General features: G+C 40.5%; 1 protein-coding gene across 1 annotated transcript in view; it reads right to left on the bottom strand.

The window, feature by feature from the left end:
• Window positions 1-14104: 14104 nt before the first annotated feature.
• The window catches only part of ITGA1 (integrin subunit alpha 1), a gene marked incomplete at its 3' end in the record, with an annotated part of 70746 nt that continues 65446 nt past the window's right edge, over window positions 14105-19404 (bottom strand). Inside the window, exons 27-30 of the mRNA XM_082013459.1 lie at window positions 18980-19084; window positions 16514-16606; window positions 14900-15016; window positions 14105-14149 (exon numbers count right to left, since the gene is read on the bottom strand). Of these exons, the coding sequence (XP_081869585.1) occupies window positions 14105-14149; window positions 14900-15016; window positions 16514-16606; window positions 18980-19084 (360 nt within the window). The remainder of the gene's footprint in view (window positions 14150-14899; window positions 15017-16513; window positions 16607-18979; window positions 19085-19404) is intronic.

Genomic DNA, 19404 nt, shown 5'->3' with positions numbered 1-19404 from the left:
ACCCAGGCTGGAGCAGTTCGTGAAGAACTGCAGCCCATGGGAAGGACTTACGCTGGAGAAGTCCATGGAGGACTGTCTGCCGTGGGAGGGACCCCAGGCTGGAGCAGGGCAGAGGGTGAGGAGTCCTGTCCCTGAGGGGGAAGGAGCGGCAGAGACAATGTGTGATGAACTGATCACAACCCCCATTCCCCATCCCCCTGTGCTGCTTAGGGGGAGGAGGGAGAGAAAATCAGGAGGGAAGTTGAGCCCAGGAAGAAGGGAGGGGTGGGGGAAGGTGTTTTAATGTTTGGGTTTATTCTCATTATCCCACTCAGATTTGATTCATAATAAATAAAATTAATCTTGCCGTAAGTCGAGTCTGTTTTGCCTTTGACAGTAGTTGGTGAATGATCTCTCCCTGTCCTTACCTCAACCCACAAGCTTCTCACTACGTTTTCTGTCCCCTGCCCAGTTGAAAAGGAGAAGCAGGGATGCTGCCTGGTTGTGGGGCAGGAGTGGGGCCAGGAAGGCCAAGGCGTGGCTGGAGCTGAACTTGGCAAGGGATGCAAAGAACAATAAGAAGGGCTTTTACACATATGTCAGCCAGGAAAGGAAGGTCAAAGAAAGTGTACCCTCCCAATGAGCAAGACAGGCAGGCTATTAACCATGGAGGAGAAGGCAGCTGAGGTACTCAAGGACTTCTTTGCCTCAGTCTTCACTGGCAGTCTCTCTTCCCACAGCTCTTGAGGGAATGGGCTGCAAGATGATGACTGGAGCAGCAAAGTTCCTCCCACTGTAAGAGAAGATCAAGTTCAGGGCCACCTGGGGAACCTGAATATACACAAGTCTATGGGACCTGGTGAGATGCATCCAAAGAGTCCTGAGGGAATTGGCTGATGTAGTTGCCAAGCCACTCTCTGTGATATTTGAAAAGTCATGGCAGTCACGTGAAGTCCCTGGTGACTAGAAAAAGGGAAACATTGCACCCATTTTTAAAAAGGGTAGCAAGGAGGACCCTGGGAACTACCGCTCTGTCAGCCTCCCCTCTGTGCCTGGGAAGATCATGGAGCAGATCCTCCTAGAAGCTATGCTAAGACATATGGAGGTCAAGGAGGCAATTCAAGACAGCCAGCATGGCTTCACCAAGGGCAAGTCCTGCCTGACCAATGTAGTGGCCCTCTATGACGGAGTGACTACATCAATGGCCAAGGGAAGAGCTATGGATGTTGTCTACGTGGATTTCTGTGGGGCTTATGACACACGCCCCCACAACATCCTTCTCTCTGCATTGGAAAGAGATGGATTTGATGGGTGGACTGTAGGGTGGATGAGAAATTGGTTGGATGGTTGCATACAGACCATAGTGGTCAATGGATCAATGTCCAGATGGAGATCAGTGACAAGTGGTGTCCCTCAGGGCTCTGTACTGGGACCAGTACTCTTTAATGTCTTCACCAATGACATAGACAGCGGGATTGAGTGCACCCTTAGCAAGTTTGCAGAGGACACCAAGCTGAGTTCACACACCTGAGGGACAGAATACCATCCAGAGGGACCTGGACAAGGTCAGGAAATGGGCCCATGTGAACCTCATGAGGTTCAACAAGGCCAAGGGCAGGGTCCTGCACCTGGATTGGGGAAACCCCCAGTACCAGTACAGGTTGGGAGATGAAGGGATTGAGAGCAGCCTTGGCCAGAAGGACTTGGGGGTACTGGTGGGTGAAAAGCTGGACGTGAGCCAGCAATGTGCTGAAGTTGAAGTTGTCCTTTCTGATTGCAGGGGAGTTGAACTGGATGACCTTTAAAGGTCCCTTCCAACCCAAACTATTCTATGATTCTATGATTCCAAAGACATCATCAGTTCTGAACTCTGAAGCCCTTGGTCAATCATTTACCAGAAATTACTCTCTCGTCTTTCACATCACTCCCTTGGGTTCCTCTTCATGGTGTCACAGAAGCTCTCCAAACAGACACTTCAAGGTGCAGCTACCTCAGTCAGAAACATCGGTTTCAGTACCAAATGCAATCCCATGACCAGTGTGCAAATTATGATCAGGAGACCACCTCTGGCTGCTTCTTATACACTGTGTTGAGTGTATAAGTATGTGTGCAGCTCTGGGATGAGGAGGAAAATCGTACTTCCACAAGGAAGAAGAATAACACTAATAACTGGATGCTGATGAAATGACAGTAACAACAACAACAAAAAAATCCACAACATTGAGAAAAATAGTTTCTTAATATAAATAAGAATAAATGGTTTCTTAATAAATCTAGAATCCCCCTCTGCCCCACCCTAAAGTAACCTCTGCTGACTAAGATGTCTCAGTTCCCTAAGAAACAATGTCTTTGATTTAGTTACATCATTCTAATTATAAATATACCCTGAGGATACGAAACTTTCTTCCTCATCCAGACACAATGTTGAAAAATAGTTTCTCACACACAAAGGCTGTCTCCCAGGGTGTTGCTTCTCACACCAACATTTGTCTGTATCTAGAGAGAATAGCACGGAGAATAAATACTGTGAGAATTATTGTATTCTTTAACATTATTCCCTTATATTGATACCTCTGCTTTAAATAGAGTATAAGGCAATTGATAACCACCCTCTTGTACAATCCTGAAGTGTATATTGCATATTACTAAAAACAAGTTTTTCTATATTGTGCAGTGTTTCAACTTTTTGACACTTTTCAGCTATTTATACATATTACACTCATTCGGAAAAATTATTTTCTATTATAGTTCACCTACACTGATTTAAAAAATCATTCAGAGAACAGTTTGGTTAGTGCTTTTTATCTTTGCAATTTAAAATGGGGCGTGATACCCAGCCCTTGCTCTTCATGTCTTTGTTGTTTAATGATGTGTTTTACAGCACCCCGTAGTGTCTGCTCCTCAGTGATCACAGGGACATTTGCCAAAAACACCATATCTGCCTGAGCTGGTTTGCAAAGTTTCAGTCTTGGTTCTATGTAAATATGGATTACTTGCACATTAGAAGAAACTGTTTTGTTGGCAAGGGCCAAACAAACTTTCTTCTTCATGGTAAGGATTGTGGGAAGCAAGCAGCTACATCAGTTCCGATAGAAAAAGGTCACTGTAATTTTTGCACTTTCAAGGAAAATTAAAAGTTGCAGAGGGAAGATACTGAGCAAATGTTTGATTAAAAAAAGATATTCTGGTGAACACATACTTAATAATCAATTTTATTGTAGGATTTTGCGACTAATGTATGTTATCCTAGCTTCTTAATGTGTTGACAAAATGTACAATTAATGCCAACCTTCTTGGAAAAACGTCTGGGTATTTCCATTTTTGTCATCTGTGAGGGGTGGCCACAGACTCAGAGTTTCTGTGGTATGCAAAACTGAGGAGGTTTTTGTTAACGTATTTCTGGGAGGGTCTCTTGCAAAGGTGATGTAATGTGCACACAGGAGGCCAAGGCTCCAGGTCACTCCTTTGATGTGATTTGTCTGAAGATGTTAGAGGGAAGGGCTACCAAGTATCAGTTATTATTTTTGGCAGACACATGATGTCTGTAACACAAATGTTATGTTAAGGGCTGCACTGAAGGGAAAAAAGAATAGGCTACTACAAAAATCAACTATAAAAAGGAAATGTTAAAATTAGCTGTGAGGATGTAGTTTAGACATTAGTAATAATTCAATCTTGATATTAAACTGGAAAAGGTAAAAAATATGCAAATGAGATTTTAGGAATTATTTAGGGAATGAGTAGAGAATAAAACAGCACTTCACTATGCTACTGTTCAAAACACACATTTTTAACACTTTGTGCAATTTTGGTTCCATCTCAAAAATGCTACAGTACAACTATAAAAAGTTGAGACAGTAAGGAAGGTGAGAAATGGCCTCAATACAAAGGCTAGTTAAGTAGATTAGGACTCTTTGCTCTGGAAAAGATATGCCTTTGAAAGGACGTAGTATATGTATACTAGAAGGGCCATGGATCAGGCTGATGGGGTCAGTTGTACTCTGTCTTTTACAATACATGAGGGAGACATGTCTACTGAAGATGCCACATAGCAAGATCATAGAATCATAGAATGGTCTGGGTTGGAACGGACCTTTAAAGGCCATCTAGTCCAACCACTCTGCAATCAGCAGGAACATCTTCAATTACATCAGGTTGCTCAGAACCCCATCCAACCTCACCTTGAATGTTTCCAGGGGTGGAGCATCTACCACCTCCCCGGGCAACCTGAGCCAGTGTTTCACTACCCTCAACATGAAAAATTTTTTCCTTACGTCTAGTTTAAATCTGCCCTCTTTTAGTTTAAAAACATTACCCCTTGTCCTGTTGCTACAGGCCCTGCTAAAAAGTCTGTCCTCACCTTTCTTAGAAACCTCCTTTAAGCACTGGAAAGCGGCAAGAAGGTCTCCCCGGAGCCTTCTCTTCTCCAGGCTGAACAACCTCAACTCTCTCAGCCTGTCCTCATAGGCGAGGTGTTTCATCCCTCTGATCATTTTGGTGGCCCTCCTCTGGACCTGTTCCAAGAGGTCCATGTCTTTCCTGTGCTGAGGGCTCCAGAGCTCGTTGCAGGACTCCAGGTGGGGTCTCACCAGAGCAGAGTAGAGGGACAGAGACCCCTCCCTCGACCTGCTGGCCATGTTGCTTTGGATGCAGCCCAGGATGTGGTTGTCCTTCTGGGCTGCGAGTGCACATTGCTGGCTCATGTCCAGCTTTTCATCCAACGGTACCCGCAAATCCTTCTGGGCAGGGCTGCTCTTGATCCCTTCTGTACTGATACTGCAGGTTGCCCCGACCCAGGTGCAGGACCCTGCACTTGGCCTTGTTGAACCTCATGACATTCACATGGGCCCATTCCTCAAGTTTCTCCAGGTCCCTCTGGGTGCCATCCCATCCCTCAGGTGTGTCAAACACACCACTCATCTTGGTGTCATCTGCAAACTTGCTGAGGGTGCACTCAATCACGCTGCCTATGTCATTGATGAAGATACTAAAGAATACTGGCCCCAGTATGGAGCCCTGAGGGACGCCACTCGTCACCAGTCTCTGTCTGGACATTGAGCCGTTGACCACTACCCTCTGTATGCAACCATCCAACCAATTCCTCATCCATCCAACAGTCCACCCGTCAAATCCATCTCTCTCCAATGTAGAGAGAAGGATGTTGTGAGGGACCATGTCAAAGGCCTTACGATTAGCACAAACAGAAGACGACGATTCTTCTAACATGGAGCATGCAGGTGCAGTTTGCAGTACTGTAGGATGTTTAAAGTTAACCTGGGCACCCAGCCAAGGCCAGGGATGAGAAATATGCCAGGGCTTGCTAAACACATTGAATCCTTCCCAGCCTATAAAGACCTTGAGCTGCAAAAAGGCTGGAGGCTGGAAGAGTGCTTCTGAGGAGCTGGTCACATGCATGCCTTGGTCTTACGCTTTTCCCATGGTATCTGCTTTGGCTGACATGAGACAGGACTTGGTACTGCATAGACCTTTGTCTGACATAATATTGGTTCTTTTATGTGCTTCTGCTATAAGACCAATTTATATTTTTCTATTCAATTGATTTAATTATAACAAATAATTAGGAAGACAGGTGTCTTAGCATGTGTAAGGATTGGTTATTTTTAGTATTTAGCTCATGCTATGATCTAATTCCAAGCCATATTGAGAATATCATGGCTTATTTGACTTTAATAGGTATATTTCTCTGTTCTTAATATTGTATTATTAACTAGACGGTCGCTTTCCCCTACTGGGAATCTGCATAGAGGACAGAAGATTAGTGACGTTTAAAAATATCCTGTAGTCTCTTCCCTTTGAAAGCTTCTGCATGCAAAGTATGAACAGCTAGTTCAGGCAGCAAGACTCCCTCCAGGTAGTTTTCAGAAATACTTATGCTGCTGACTTGAAGGGAAAAGGAGTCATATAGCTCAGGAGGACTGGTGTGTCAGACACCTGAAGTAGTACATAATACGCAGGGTAACATGTAAAGTGGTACGTCGAGCCCCCTCCCCAGGCTCATGCGCATACGCACCCCATGTGAGGCAAACTGAGACCCACGTTCAATGCCTGTTCCCGAGCTTAGTGTTCACAGGTGAAAAGTCACAAGGCACAGGAGTTAATGCATCACATCTGCCATAGGTGATGTATTCTTTCTCTCTCATTCTTTGGCTGTGCTTTTAAACCAAACTAGGTCTGGATTCATCTCCTCTTCTCTTGGGCATGCATTCCCAAGTCCACCTCTCGTGGTGGCACTAGCACTTGTACAAGGGTGTAAGGAGGCAGTCAGGGGGTTGGTGTGGTTGAAAACTAATATACACGCACAGACATCCACAAAGGAAATTGCAGATGGGTTACAAAAGCAGACAAAAACCAGATTGGTTTAAAATCCACGGAGTTGCCTCCTTTATATCCATGCCTCTCAAACCCTCTGAGAATCATCCAAATCCGCTTTAGGAAGCTGATTTTCTTACATGGTGATCAAGAGTAACCTACCTTGTTACACAAGCCACACCAGAGTAAAAATTTTGAACCAAGTAACCTGTTTTCCACAAAAACTGTTAAAATGAACAGAAAAGGGCCAGCAGAGATGACAAAGACTCAACATAGGCCACAGCAAAATGTTTGAAAGTCTGTCTGGGTTAGCATGCTCTTGATTTCTTAACCAGGTAATATGAACCTTTGAGGGACTAAATGGGATTGAATATTGAAGAAGCCAGGATTTTAGGGAGAAGACACAGCAGCCATCAGTAGTTTAATGCTCTTTTTCACTACAGGCAAAGACAAGTATGCCAATGTTCTGATCTGAAGCGCCATCCTGCAGGAATAATATTAATGTCCTTTAAAGTGAGGCTGTCCTCTGAAAAATAAAATTAAACTGATATTCAAGACAGGGTTCAAAAGTCATACCGTGCAGGTATTATATCCTCAGCAATTGCTGTATCACTCTCCAGTCCTGCTCTTGATGCACAGCACTGCTTCCTACTCTAGACAAACCAGCATACATTTACCTATTTCAGGCTGTTTTGACTGAACTATGTCCTATCTAGCACAGTCCTGCCTACCTGCATATTTTTACCAATTCTTTTTCCAGGTGAGCAAAGATTGTGCCTGTTGTGGGGAAATGATACTAATGGGAAAGAAGGTAGCCAGTAAAGAAGTGTTCCCATTCACCTGTGATCCCCAAAAATGGGGCCCTATATGGGAGGCTGTTAATGCAGCCTACATGATTTCTTGCTCACTTGAGCAGCTGGTGTGCTACTCCAGCAACTTCAGCCCATTTCCCAAAGCATTAACCTTGATAAAGCTCCAATAACCACTTCAACTCATTAAAATAGTAGGTATCTTGAGAATATTTCTCCAACAGGAGTTACAAGTACATGATGAGAAGATGAGAACCTCTATCTCCTTAGAAGATGCCTTTATTTACATTTTTGAACATTTCTATTTTGAATACATAGTAGTTGTTTTCTGGTTTGTAGAATTGACCTATCCACTTTTCTTTTTTATTTGACTGTCACAAAAAGTTCCTCAGTCATTTGGTAGGCATTATTTAGCAAACCTGACTCCTTTAAGAATTCCCACTGAAACACAGTGATTTTTTCAATTAATTAGGTGAGATGAATTAAGTCTTAATGCACTGCTTTGTTGTTGTTTTTTTTCCTTTTTTCTTTCTTACATTGTTTGCATCTTAAACGTGTTAAGCTAATAAAAATAATAATACTGAATATTAAAAAATACCTTTTGGTATATACATAACTGCTGAATTGGACCTATCCTCAGCTGTTTATTTGCTGCTTTATCTGCTATTAGCTACTAAACCTTGAGTTAAAGATGAAATATCAGACAGGTGAGTGGGGGATAAAATGTGGTTACAGGAACAAGTGTCATCTAGTTGACTGGACATAGAAAAGTGTTCCTTACCGGACTGCATAAATCTTACTCAACCTGTAAGAAAAATTCTCTTGGGTGGGTAAACAGGCTAGCCCTCAGTAACTGGAATGAAACCTGAAGGTGCTTTGCATGAAGGGACAAACTATGTTGCAGCGGTATCTTGTAAGACACATATTGCTCTCTAAATATATCTGCTAATGGCTGTTTGCTGAGAGCTATAGGCATCCTTCCAAATACTGGAAATTCGTGATATAAAGGAGGTCAGAGGCTGTGAATTAGTTATGGCAGATCCCTCAAATAAGCAACAAGTAATTCAGTATTTTTTAAGGTTCCTGAGAGTCTCAAAACCTACAACCCCAATGACACCAGAACTCTTTTTTCCTTGTTAACAGGGTAGTGGGAAGTTTCAGCTGAACTCTAGAGGTTTTGAGATGTAATAGCATCTGTTGTGGAATAGTGTAAAATGACTGAGGCCAGAGTAATAGGCTCTTGTCAGTGAGAGTTTATGAGCTGGAAAACAAGAAAGTGAGCTATGAATGGCTGTTAATTTGGGCCATGAGATGACAATACTCAGCAAGGTTTGTGTATACAATTGCCCAAAAGGAAACAAAATTAATTACTTTTCTCAGACTATGTCTACTGTCACAAAGTTGAAAAACTTCAAATGCTTTTTAGGGAAAACTGAGGAGATCCTTTGTTTTGCATTTTATCCTCTCAGATAAGATGAAAATGCCCTGTAATGGAAGTCGATAAGAAGAAACTTTCACTAGAGAGAGAACCCATTCCATTATCCCAGGAGGAAGAACAATAGCACCCTTGAGATAAATATACCTTAAGGACCATATGTAATCCTGAACCAGATATGTGAAGCTTTGCAGTAAATATTAACTTTCAGTACCAAATCAAGCTGAACTGTAACTGAGAGGTGGAATTTCACCATGGCCACCACTGAAAGTGAACAGAGTATGTTAAGGGGATGGACAAAGCATGCCAAGACAACTGGCCTGCTAGATCTAAATGTGCAGTCCACTCGGAATACTTCTGCTCCCTCTTCCCTTTCCGTGAAAATCCCCAGGAGGTGCAACATTCAGTGAGGCCTTGAGGAATGTCTGTCCTTTCTGAGAAGACTTACAACACTAAGAAAAAAAGGGCAGAAGGGTAAGTGCATGAGAGGGGAAAAGCGGTAAAGGAACACTATGCTCCACTGTACTAGAGTCAGAAGAAAAATCTGCCTGAGGGTCTTTTACTCACCCTTTTTTTGACTGAATGACTGAAGTCCAGTATCTCTGGGGTGTCAGCCCTCAGTCTTTGTAATTAAAACATGACTGTATTGAGGATAGCTCACTTTATCTTCCACTTCTTTAAACAGAATCCAGTTGTGCTGTCTAAACTGTGGTATCGGCCAGTTGTTACTAAAACTTCATCAGTGCTTTAGTCTGTATGACTCTTCATTCTTGCAGGACTCAAAACCACACTCGGTGCATGAACTGCTGTTGCCTTTGAACTGTGAAGCGTTAGGGCTGCTTCTGCTACACACAATGCATTATAATCCAGTTCTGCACAAATGATCCCTAATATTACGCTTACTTGCTGTGAGAAAGTGATTCTAGTTCTTTTTTAATTCCATTGAAAAGCCATTTAAAAACAAACAAACAAAATCAGAAGAGGCTTTTTTTCTGATTTTCATTGGAATACTGCCATGGAAAATGTCCAGCAAACTCCAATGATCAGGCATATACAGAGTGGGACATTTGTAAGCACTCCTCTATGACTAGACAGGATGTTGCTCTTAGAGAATTGTGATTCACTATCAAAGTAGTCTCAGATGAGATAACAGTTAAGTAATTACACGGTTTGTAATATTTATAAAAGTTAACTGTGATATCAAAGGTGTAATCTTTGTCTTCTAGGAAGTTTTGACACAAATGTTTACTAAGCTTTAAGGAAGATGATGTGAATCATTTACAACATGCAATTCAAGACTATTTGAGTCACAGGAGTAGGTTGTACAGAAAAATCACTGGATAGGAAGAATGGTTAGGTGAATTAATGTGTCTTCAACTTTTATGTATGTAATGTCATGAAAACAAGTCCGTGTCAGGAAGTTGTATGGTCCTCTGAGGAGCTTTCAAATGTGGCTGTAAGTACAGAATCCATACAATTAATGGCAATGTATTTCTGACAGCTTGACCACATTCGAGCTTTCCTTAATGTTATGCTGTGCAAGAATGCTTGTTTTCACAATAGCTTTCTATTGACAGGTAGATGGATTTGATTTTAGGTACTGAGATGACTTTATATTATTATATCAATGAAAAGCAAACAAACTACAAAGGAGGCTCAGTAGACTTTATTTTTTTCTTTAATGAATAAAACACATGGAATAATTTTACAGGAAAATGCTGTGCAGAATATAGTGCTTTTCTTAAAAAGAATGCAAATTCCCTCTTACTCCTGTTAAGTGGTATAATTAACAACAGTACATTTTGATTCTCTTGCTCTGCTTTTATTTTTGAATGGAATCATCATCTATACAATAATCAAAGAAATTAAAACAATTAGACTGTGGAATTCATTAGGTGAGTGTGACCCTAACTCCAGCCTCTCCGTGCCACATGAGATGAAAACCCTTGGCTCCAGTTGAAGGTGGATTCCCCTGACACATGCTCTGCACAGGAGGAACATCATGCTCACAATGACTCAGCACAGGACAGGTACTAAAGGGCTCAGGTGAGGGGTCAGGATAGGTGTGTTGTGTCTGTAGCACAGGCTCGTAATACAGACCTAGAGTAACACCAGACAAGCAAAGGAACATAAGAAGCAGCCCAGGGAGACTGCTCTAATGTAAATGCTGTCTTCTAAGTCTTCTAAAATTGCATATGGGATCAACAACCTCTAGAACAGCCTCAGATTGAAGCAGGAGCGATGGTTTAAAGCTCTTGCTCCTTTCCAGAGAAGTTCTGCGCTATAGAGATGTAGCTTGTCCATTCCCACTAGAATTAGCTACTTCAGTGCTGAAGTTAGGAACTAGGCTGGGCCAGACTCCCTCTGTTGCTTAAGCTCTGGTTATATATCCAAATTTTTTTTTTTAACAGACTTATTTGAATGAAAAAATGTTTAGCTTGTTAGTTATTAGAATCGTATTACAACTCTAATGTGTCTTTTTATAGGAACAGATTACATGCTGTTCTGATACTTTTTGTGCCTGCCAAATTTCGGTGAGATGTCCCTGATGTTTGCAATATTGCTTTCAGTAGGCTTTTCTGTTTTATATAGTGAAAAGCAGTAAAATACTGCTCTTGCAGTCCTGTATGGAAAGGCTCTTATGGATAAAAATAGTGATTTTACTAATTTAGCCTGTGTAAGAATAATGTGCTATAGTGCTATCCCCTTTACATACTTATGTCTTAAATAGATATTATAATAGAAAATCTGATAATAGGACAAATGTGAAAAGGGAGAAAGCATCATGACAAAGAGGAAAGCAGTGTGGTTATATGAAGCTTATTACTGGTTTTACAGTGCAAAGCGAGTCTAAACAGAATGGAACACTGATCTCAAACATACTTTGCATTGATAAAATATTTACGTATTTTTGCGTAGTCTTTATCTAGGGACATAGACTATTCTATTGACATATTTTTTCAGTTAGGCTGATGTTTTAAAAGAAGGCGTGAAATGTCATTAGAAAAGTAAAAAGCTCTGGTTAACAGCTTATCATAACTAAAAAGTAAAACACTTAAAATAAAAGTATGCTGCATAAAGATGATGTGTGGCTTGCACAACTTGTGAGTAATTTTATGAAGCCAGGAAAAATGACCTCATGGCTAACAAACTGGCTGAATAACAATAAATATAAGTATTTCCTCTGCTACCACGGACTTTCTATGTGTGCATAGGTGAGTCACAATTCCTTCATAATTCTGTTCCTTTACAAAACCATAATAGGATAACAGCACTTCTGTGCCTTTAGAGAGATACTATAAGGAAAAAATATTTACAGTTCTGAGACATTCAGATGCTACGGCGACAAGTGCCATTTAAACCTTTAAAACAAATTGGCAAAATCATGTGTTTTCTTAAAAAACCCCCGCATCTCACGTGGGACTGGAAACACCTCTGCAAATACTAATTTATCTTCGCTGTTCAACAAACGGAGTTTTGCCTTCCTTCGAGGACCATTTAACTCGCACGATGAATGAAGCGGGAGTCCTACCCACAACTCCTCTACGTCATTTTTTGGCATCCGCTGCAGTTTTCCCTCCGTGCCCAGAACCAGGGAAAGGCAGCTCGCTCCCCGCCGGCTCGGGTGCGCTTTCGGGCGTGCAGACGAGCACGGTAAGCAAGTCCGCCGGCTCGGTGGCTCTCCCAGGCTCGGCGAAGCACAGCCACCCACAGTGTTCCCAGGCAGGGCTTTGCCCTCTCCTCTGAGTCATGCTGCTACCTTCAGCAGGCTGTTGTGAAATAACCACCTTTCCCACAGACGCAAGGGGAAATCTCACACGCTTTCAAACTTAATCCTAACTGGCTGCATTCACACAAGCCTCAGCCTTTTCCAATAACTACTCTCTTTAATTTAGGAACTAAACAGAAGGGACTTAAGAGTGACGGCATCTTTCAAACAACAAAGCACCTTCTGGCACACTTCCAGAGCTGTACTTGCCAGCATGTTCAATGCAATCTACGGTCTCTTCTCAAAGAGAAAAAAGTCTTTATAAAATATATTCCTGCTTTTTAAGCTATTACTATAATGTCCATGCTAAATAAAACGTTTGGAAAACTGCAATGATTTTTTTTTCATTTCGGTGACATTTGTACCAAGAGGAGGAACAAATTTTCCTGGCTTCCTTGGCAGAACTTAGTACATCTCCTCAACATTTGCTGACCTATTGGCAATCAATACCGAGTTGCTTCACGCTGAGGCAACATCGCACTTTGCCAGCACGCCTCCATTTTCTTCTGTTAATTTTGTGTGGCTGCGAGTAACGTCAGAAGCTCTCAAGGACAAGGCACAGCCCAGGAGCCCTGGGGAGAGATCCTCATGGAAGGAAAACAAGTGCGTGAAGGAAAGGAGGAAACTGAATAGTCTAAATAGGTTTAAAGCAATCTTTTGCTATCTAGATTTCAGTGTATTCTCATATAAACTTTTAATCTTTGACACAAAATAAACATCATTTGTTAAGTGCTTATTTAGTATGCAATTTCTTTATAACTTCTTAAAACTCGTAAGTAACAAAGATGAGGTGTGACTTACAATACTAGAAGAAGCTTGCCAGTGCTGAGTTTCCTATCTGTGCTCTTTTGTTAATTATAATTTTTTACACTTTAAACTCATTGGATTAAATAGCTACACAATAATTTTACAGTGACAGTTTATGAAGCACCCTCCTGGCTACTCCAAGATATACAGCAAGAGTCAAACTTTCAGGGTACCTCTAAACATTTTCTGCATAAATATGGACATTTCAATTTGCAGATACAATTGTGCCCCTGCTTATTTGAGTACAGTGTGCAATCAGATGGGCTTGAATGTTTTGTGCATACATTTTTAGGCCTGCCAAAAATCTGTTTCAAGTTCAAACAGTTAAGTAATTTAATGGATCAATCCTTTGTGGTCTGATATAAAAAAATCTTTCTTGGAGTATCCTGGGCTCAGCTGGACACTATAAAATCAGCAGAAAGAGAAGTCCAAGGTATTGCAGGTGCTTCTATCTTCTGAATTGTCATTACATCAGTGACAATACAGTATCTGGTGCATTCTTGAAGTTTGCATGTTCTACTTCATGAACTGACAGTGTGCTCTCACAGAACTGACATAAGGAGGAAATGCTGAAAATGATGCTTTTTCCTTTTGAAAATTGTCAGGTGATTAAAAAACTGGGATTGCTACACACAAGCTGACTTGTTGCGTAATTTGGAATGAAAAATTATTCCATATACATAGGTATATAAAAATACGATTACACATTTTCCATATTAAAAAACATTAGAATCTTTGGACTCTCCAAAAATGAGTAATACTTGGAAGTATGTCCTTGAGTATCACAAAGTGTCATAAGGCTGTTTATTCTTCCTTTGCATGTGTGCTTGATTTGCTGCTTCTTGTTCTGCTTCTTGTTTTATTGATACACCAGAGTTTAGAAAATATTTTGACCACTGTAAGTATAGCTAAGTTTATAATTTTACAGTAACATTTTTGAGGCAGACCTGAGAAAAGATTTCTGCATTTTTTTCTTCATTTCTCCATTTTCTTCTTTAGTGGTCTCTTGAAAAATCCAGCCTACAGAAAAGAAAAAAAATTACTAAGAACTGATCAAAGAATACAAGCTGTATTGGTAGCATTCATGTGGTGGTTCTTACTACTATTTTAATACTTTCAGTACAGTAAAATATCATTTAATATTTTATCACTTAAGTACAACGTTGTTCTTCCTGCAATGGAAAAACTAAATGGACATGTCATGAAAGCAGACAAAAGGAGTACAGCTAATATATAGTGAGCGAGTGCTCAATCATTATTATGCTCACATAATGTCAAAGGCTAAAATGCTTAATAATATTTGATAATAATACTTTATTTTATACTTGTCAAATTTTTCAAGAGATTATGCATGTTGAAATTTTTAAACTGCAACCTTCTAACACAAGTACGAACTAAATATTTAGCTTGGCGAAGACTGCCCACTTGTGGCAATACTTACACTAGCATCCCTTGCACGAGAAGAAAACCTGGTTGTCAAAGGCCATACTCAAAGTTAATTAAAAAAACCCTTAATAAACCCGTAACAGTACTAAAATGTGTTTTTATTTTTCTTTTCAAAACATACTGGCAATACAGGCTTCACTTGGTTAGCGTTCCATATTACACATCAGAATAATTTAGTGTTACTAGTTATTTTGTAATTTCTGCAAGATTTCATGCTACTTATTAGATAATATTAGTGTCTATGAGGTTCTAGTTATCAGAAGGACAGAGCCGAGAATTTAAGCTTATTTATTTATTTTCTGAAGACAAGAACATGCAGCTTACCTTCCACAAAGCAAATATAAGCAATGCAAGAATCAAGAGTCCAGCGAAGATACTCAGGAGGATAACCCATAAGGGGACTGTACCCGGTGGGAGTTCTTTGGAAATCTTAATCATGGTCTGCAAAGTGTTCAGAATGTAAGCAATAAATAACTTGTCCTTCTAAAATACCAACACAGCAGCACGACTTTTATCAGTGTGCAGTGATTTTACAGGCTACCACTTCATTCATACAGCAGTTTGTAGGAGTGAATTGAGAAAATGATCTCCGACATGAAACCCTATACTTACATAATATCTTGCACTTTGTAAGCGCATTCATTTCATGAGAGCTGGCCCTGCTATAAGTCAGTAGTCATTGTTATAAAGGATATAGGACCAAAATCATGAGTAGTTGGAGTGTGTGTTAGGGAGTTTCTTTAGTATATCCATCACTCAATGCCTGCCTCCCTGAAAGGTAGCAGTGATTAACAAGCTTCTAAACAAATTAAATAAAATAAGTGTAAAAGGCTGTGCAGATACTAATTTGCTTTTAAATCAGGCATATCTTGTGTAAACTAAACTGAAATAAGGAATATTCACATTTAAATAAACATGACCATATAGGAGTTTGAATTATTTTAACTTAAGAATTCATTAAAGACACAACTTTATAGTTCAAAAAAGCATTGAAGAGCTGAACACTAAACATTCCACTTGAAATTACGTCTTTAAAAAAGTTCATTCTGAGATTCCTTGGTTGGTAAAGGCAGCTCTGGCTATCTGTAAACATCTCAGCTGTGTTTTCACTCCTGGAATTAATATTCATCTATCACTTGAAAGAAATTCCTGGATACAGTACCAGCTAATAGTTGACCTGTGATGTTTGTACTTCCAAAAATTATTTGCGCAAGATGGAATTTACACTGAATATTACTTTGCTCTAAATTTTGAGGGTATTAACAATAACAACATACAATAAGGCTTCTGCTTAAAAATGTACTTTATAGTAAATAAGCTCCAGAATGTACATGTTATCACAGAATGGATTAACCACTGTAAACATCTTAGAATAAAGAATATTAAAGGATAAATAACAAATCTAACAAAATTAAAGACATGTCTCTTTATACCTGACACGACTACGATAATTTTATATGCTTTCTTAGCTGAGAAAATGACAGAGAACTTCTGAAAAATAAAAGATCCTGTTTCAAATATATATCCTGGGTAATGAAGTGGAAAGAAACAATAAATAAAGAAATAATAAAGAAAATATAATGTGTGAAGTAAGATCACTTCTAAATGACCCAGGACAATTTGTAAAATACTATTGATTCCTTAAAAGGATTTTAATTATACTTTTAATTTACACAGATGCCCACAACATTTATACTGCAGCTGGCAGAAATACTTCAGAGAGTACTTGTTCTCATCCAGGTACATTGCTGGGTAATGGGATTTTGGTCTCATCATGTGACTAATTCTGACATTTCTACTGTAAAATGAAATCACTTTTATTTAGAGTAGGATAATACATTACAACATGTAACAATCACTAGTAATGAATGAGAAAGAATGATTCAGTAGCACAATAAATACTATGAAGAGTAAATTCATGAACTATCATGTTCTTACCTCCAGTTTTTGATGGTCATTTCTCAAAATCAGTGATGAGTTCTCACTCCTAAGTAATGCTTTCACAACAAGGGTTAAGCTGTGAATACTTGCCTGGAAGAAGAGAGAAATGGCTATGATTTACAATTAGGTATGTTGAAGTAGAAAGCTTTGTAGAAATGAGAAGGGTGAAAGAATCCTGAAGTTTTGGGAAATACTGAAAAATGTGAAAGTCAGTGAAGCTGCTCATGTGTGTCACCTTCAGTACACACATCACTGTTTGCAAGACAGCAATACAGCTTTGAAAGACTAAAGAGCAGATATTTCAAAGAAATACTAATTAACCCTGGAATACTACTGTGGCCACAGGGACAGATTCAGGCTTTCTAAAATTCTGCTGTATCTCCTGTCCTGTCCTGTTATTTCCAGGAACAACAAAGTCAGAAAACAGGGACTCAGTATCAGAAACTTATCAACTGAGCAAAATGGACCACAGCCTGGTCATTGTTGTAACCTTCAGACAATAGAGGTGTGCTCTGAGGTAGTCTCTCTCTCCTCTGCTTTTTTTGATCAAAAAATCCTTTCTGAACTCTAAAAATTAATCTAAAGATTAAAACTTATTTAAAAATTATATACTTATATGTATGCCTCCTTACATCTGCTGAATTAGAATTTGTGTATTCATAAGTAACTATTAAAAAAAGGATCATCAATACAAAATAAGTAAGGGGTGTCTTCTCACCATGCTTTGAAATCATAGAACAGTTTGGGTTGAAAGGGACTTTTAAAGGTCATCTAGTCCAACCCCCTTGCAATCAGCAGGGACGTCTTCAACTACATCAGATTGCTCAGAGCCCCGTCCAACCTGACCTTCAATGTTTCCAGGGATGGGGCATCTACCACCTCTATGGGCAACCTGCGACAGTGTTTCAACACCCTCAACCTGAAAAATTTCTTCCTTATGTCTAGTCTAAATCTACCTTCTTTTAGTTTAAAACCATTACCCCTTGTCCTGTTGCTACAGGCTCTGCTAAAAAGTCTGTCCCCATCTTTCCTATAGGCCCCTTTTAAGTACTGGAAGGCTCCAGCAAGGTGTCCCCGGAGCCTTCTTTTCTCCAGGCTGAACAACCCCAACTCTCTCAGCGTGTCCTCACAGCAGAGGTGTTCCATCCCTCTGATCATTTTGGTGGCCCTCCTCTGGACCTGCTCCAAGAGGTCCATGTATTTCCTGCGCTGAGGGCTCCAGAGCCGGACACAGGACTCCAGGTGGAGTCTCAGCAGGGCGGAGTAGAGGGGCAGAATCACCTCCCTTGACATGCTGGCCACGCTTCTTTAGATGCGGCCCAGGATGTGGTTGTCCTTCTGGGCTGCGAGCGCACATTGCTGCCTCAGGTCCAGATTTTCATACACCAGTACCCCCAAGTCCTTCTGGGCAGGGCTGCTCTCAATCACTTCATCCCCCAGCCTGTACTGATACTGCAGGTTGCCCCAATCCAGGTGCAGGACCCTGCCCTTGGCCTTGTTGAACCTCATCAGGTTCACATGGGCCCATTCCTCAAGCTTGTCCAGGTCCCTCTGGATGGCATTCTGTCCCTCAGGCATGTCAACCGCATCACTTAGCTTGTTGTCCTCCGCAAACTTGCTGAGGGTGCACTCGATCCCACTGTCTATGTCATTGATGAAGATATTAAAGAGTCCTGGTCCCAGTACGGAGCCCTGAGGGACACCACTTGTCACCGATCTCCATCTGAACATTGATCTGTTGATCACTACCCTCTGTATGTGACCATCCAACAGTTCCTCATCCACCCAACAGTCCACCCATCAAATCCATTTCTCTCCAATGTAGAGAGAACTATGTTGTGGGGCACTGTGTCAAAGGCCTTACAGAAGCCCAGACAGATGACATCCATAGCTCTTCCCTTGTCTACTGTGATCTTCCCAGGCACAAAGGTAAGGCTGACAGGTCAGTAGTTCCTAGGGCCCTCCTTTCTACCCTTTTTAAAAATGGGTGCAATGTTTCCATTTTTCCAGTCACTGGGGACTTCACCTGACTGCCATGACTTTTCAAATATCACAGAGAGGGGCTTGGCAAGTACATCAGCCAATTTCCTCAGGACTCTTTGGATGCGTCTTTTCCCATGCATCAGGTCCCATAGTCTTGTGTATGTTCAGGTTCCTCAGGTGGTCTTGAACTTGATCTTCTCTTACAGTGGGACGGACTTTGCTCCTGCAGTCCTCATCTTGCAGTCCCTCCTGCAAGTTCTGCAGGATTCCTCCTAAGTTCCAAGTACTTAATTTAAGGATAGTAAAATGCATGTAACTTAGTTCTAAAGAAATTTTCAAATAGCAAGAGAAATTATTTCAAATAATAGGGGACTGTTGAGAGTTAAGAAAATGCAATGTGTAATTTTAATAGGCATTAGAAACATTGGCTTAAGTTTCTAAAACACAAGAGTATTCTGAATACAAATGGGATTTACTTACTTTTATGATGGTAGGTTTCCATACTCTTAATGAAACATTCACTTGATATATGTCAGATGGGACCAGGGCACAATTAATAGATGCACAGCTGTATGTATCACAGTCCTGTTTAAAAGTCACCAGCATGAATTAATAGGAAGAGACTTTTCACATTACTAAAATAAAAACATGTAAACTACTATATATACAGATCATCAGACTTGCTATGACACCAATACTAAACTGATATTAATTACCAGGGCTTTTTGTGCAGAAATGACACTGCAGTATATAAAACAATTTGAGATATTAATGCTGTGGTAGAATAGACTCCAGTTTTGCAGGCTTGCTTAGCCTTGAGGAAGCTCCGTTACTGTAGGTACGCAGCAAAAGCATCAGCAGAATGCCTAAAGGAGACACAGCCTGTAACAGCAAATGCTTTTCTG

The sequence above is a fragment of the Phaethon aethereus genome (genome assembly GCF_964289735.1).
Source record: "Phaethon aethereus genome assembly, chromosome: Z".
NCBI lineage: Eukaryota > Metazoa > Chordata > Aves > Phaethontiformes > Phaethontidae > Phaethon > Phaethon aethereus.
Note: the sequence above shows the minus strand (reverse complement) of the source record. Positions and strands in the feature narration are given on the sequence as shown.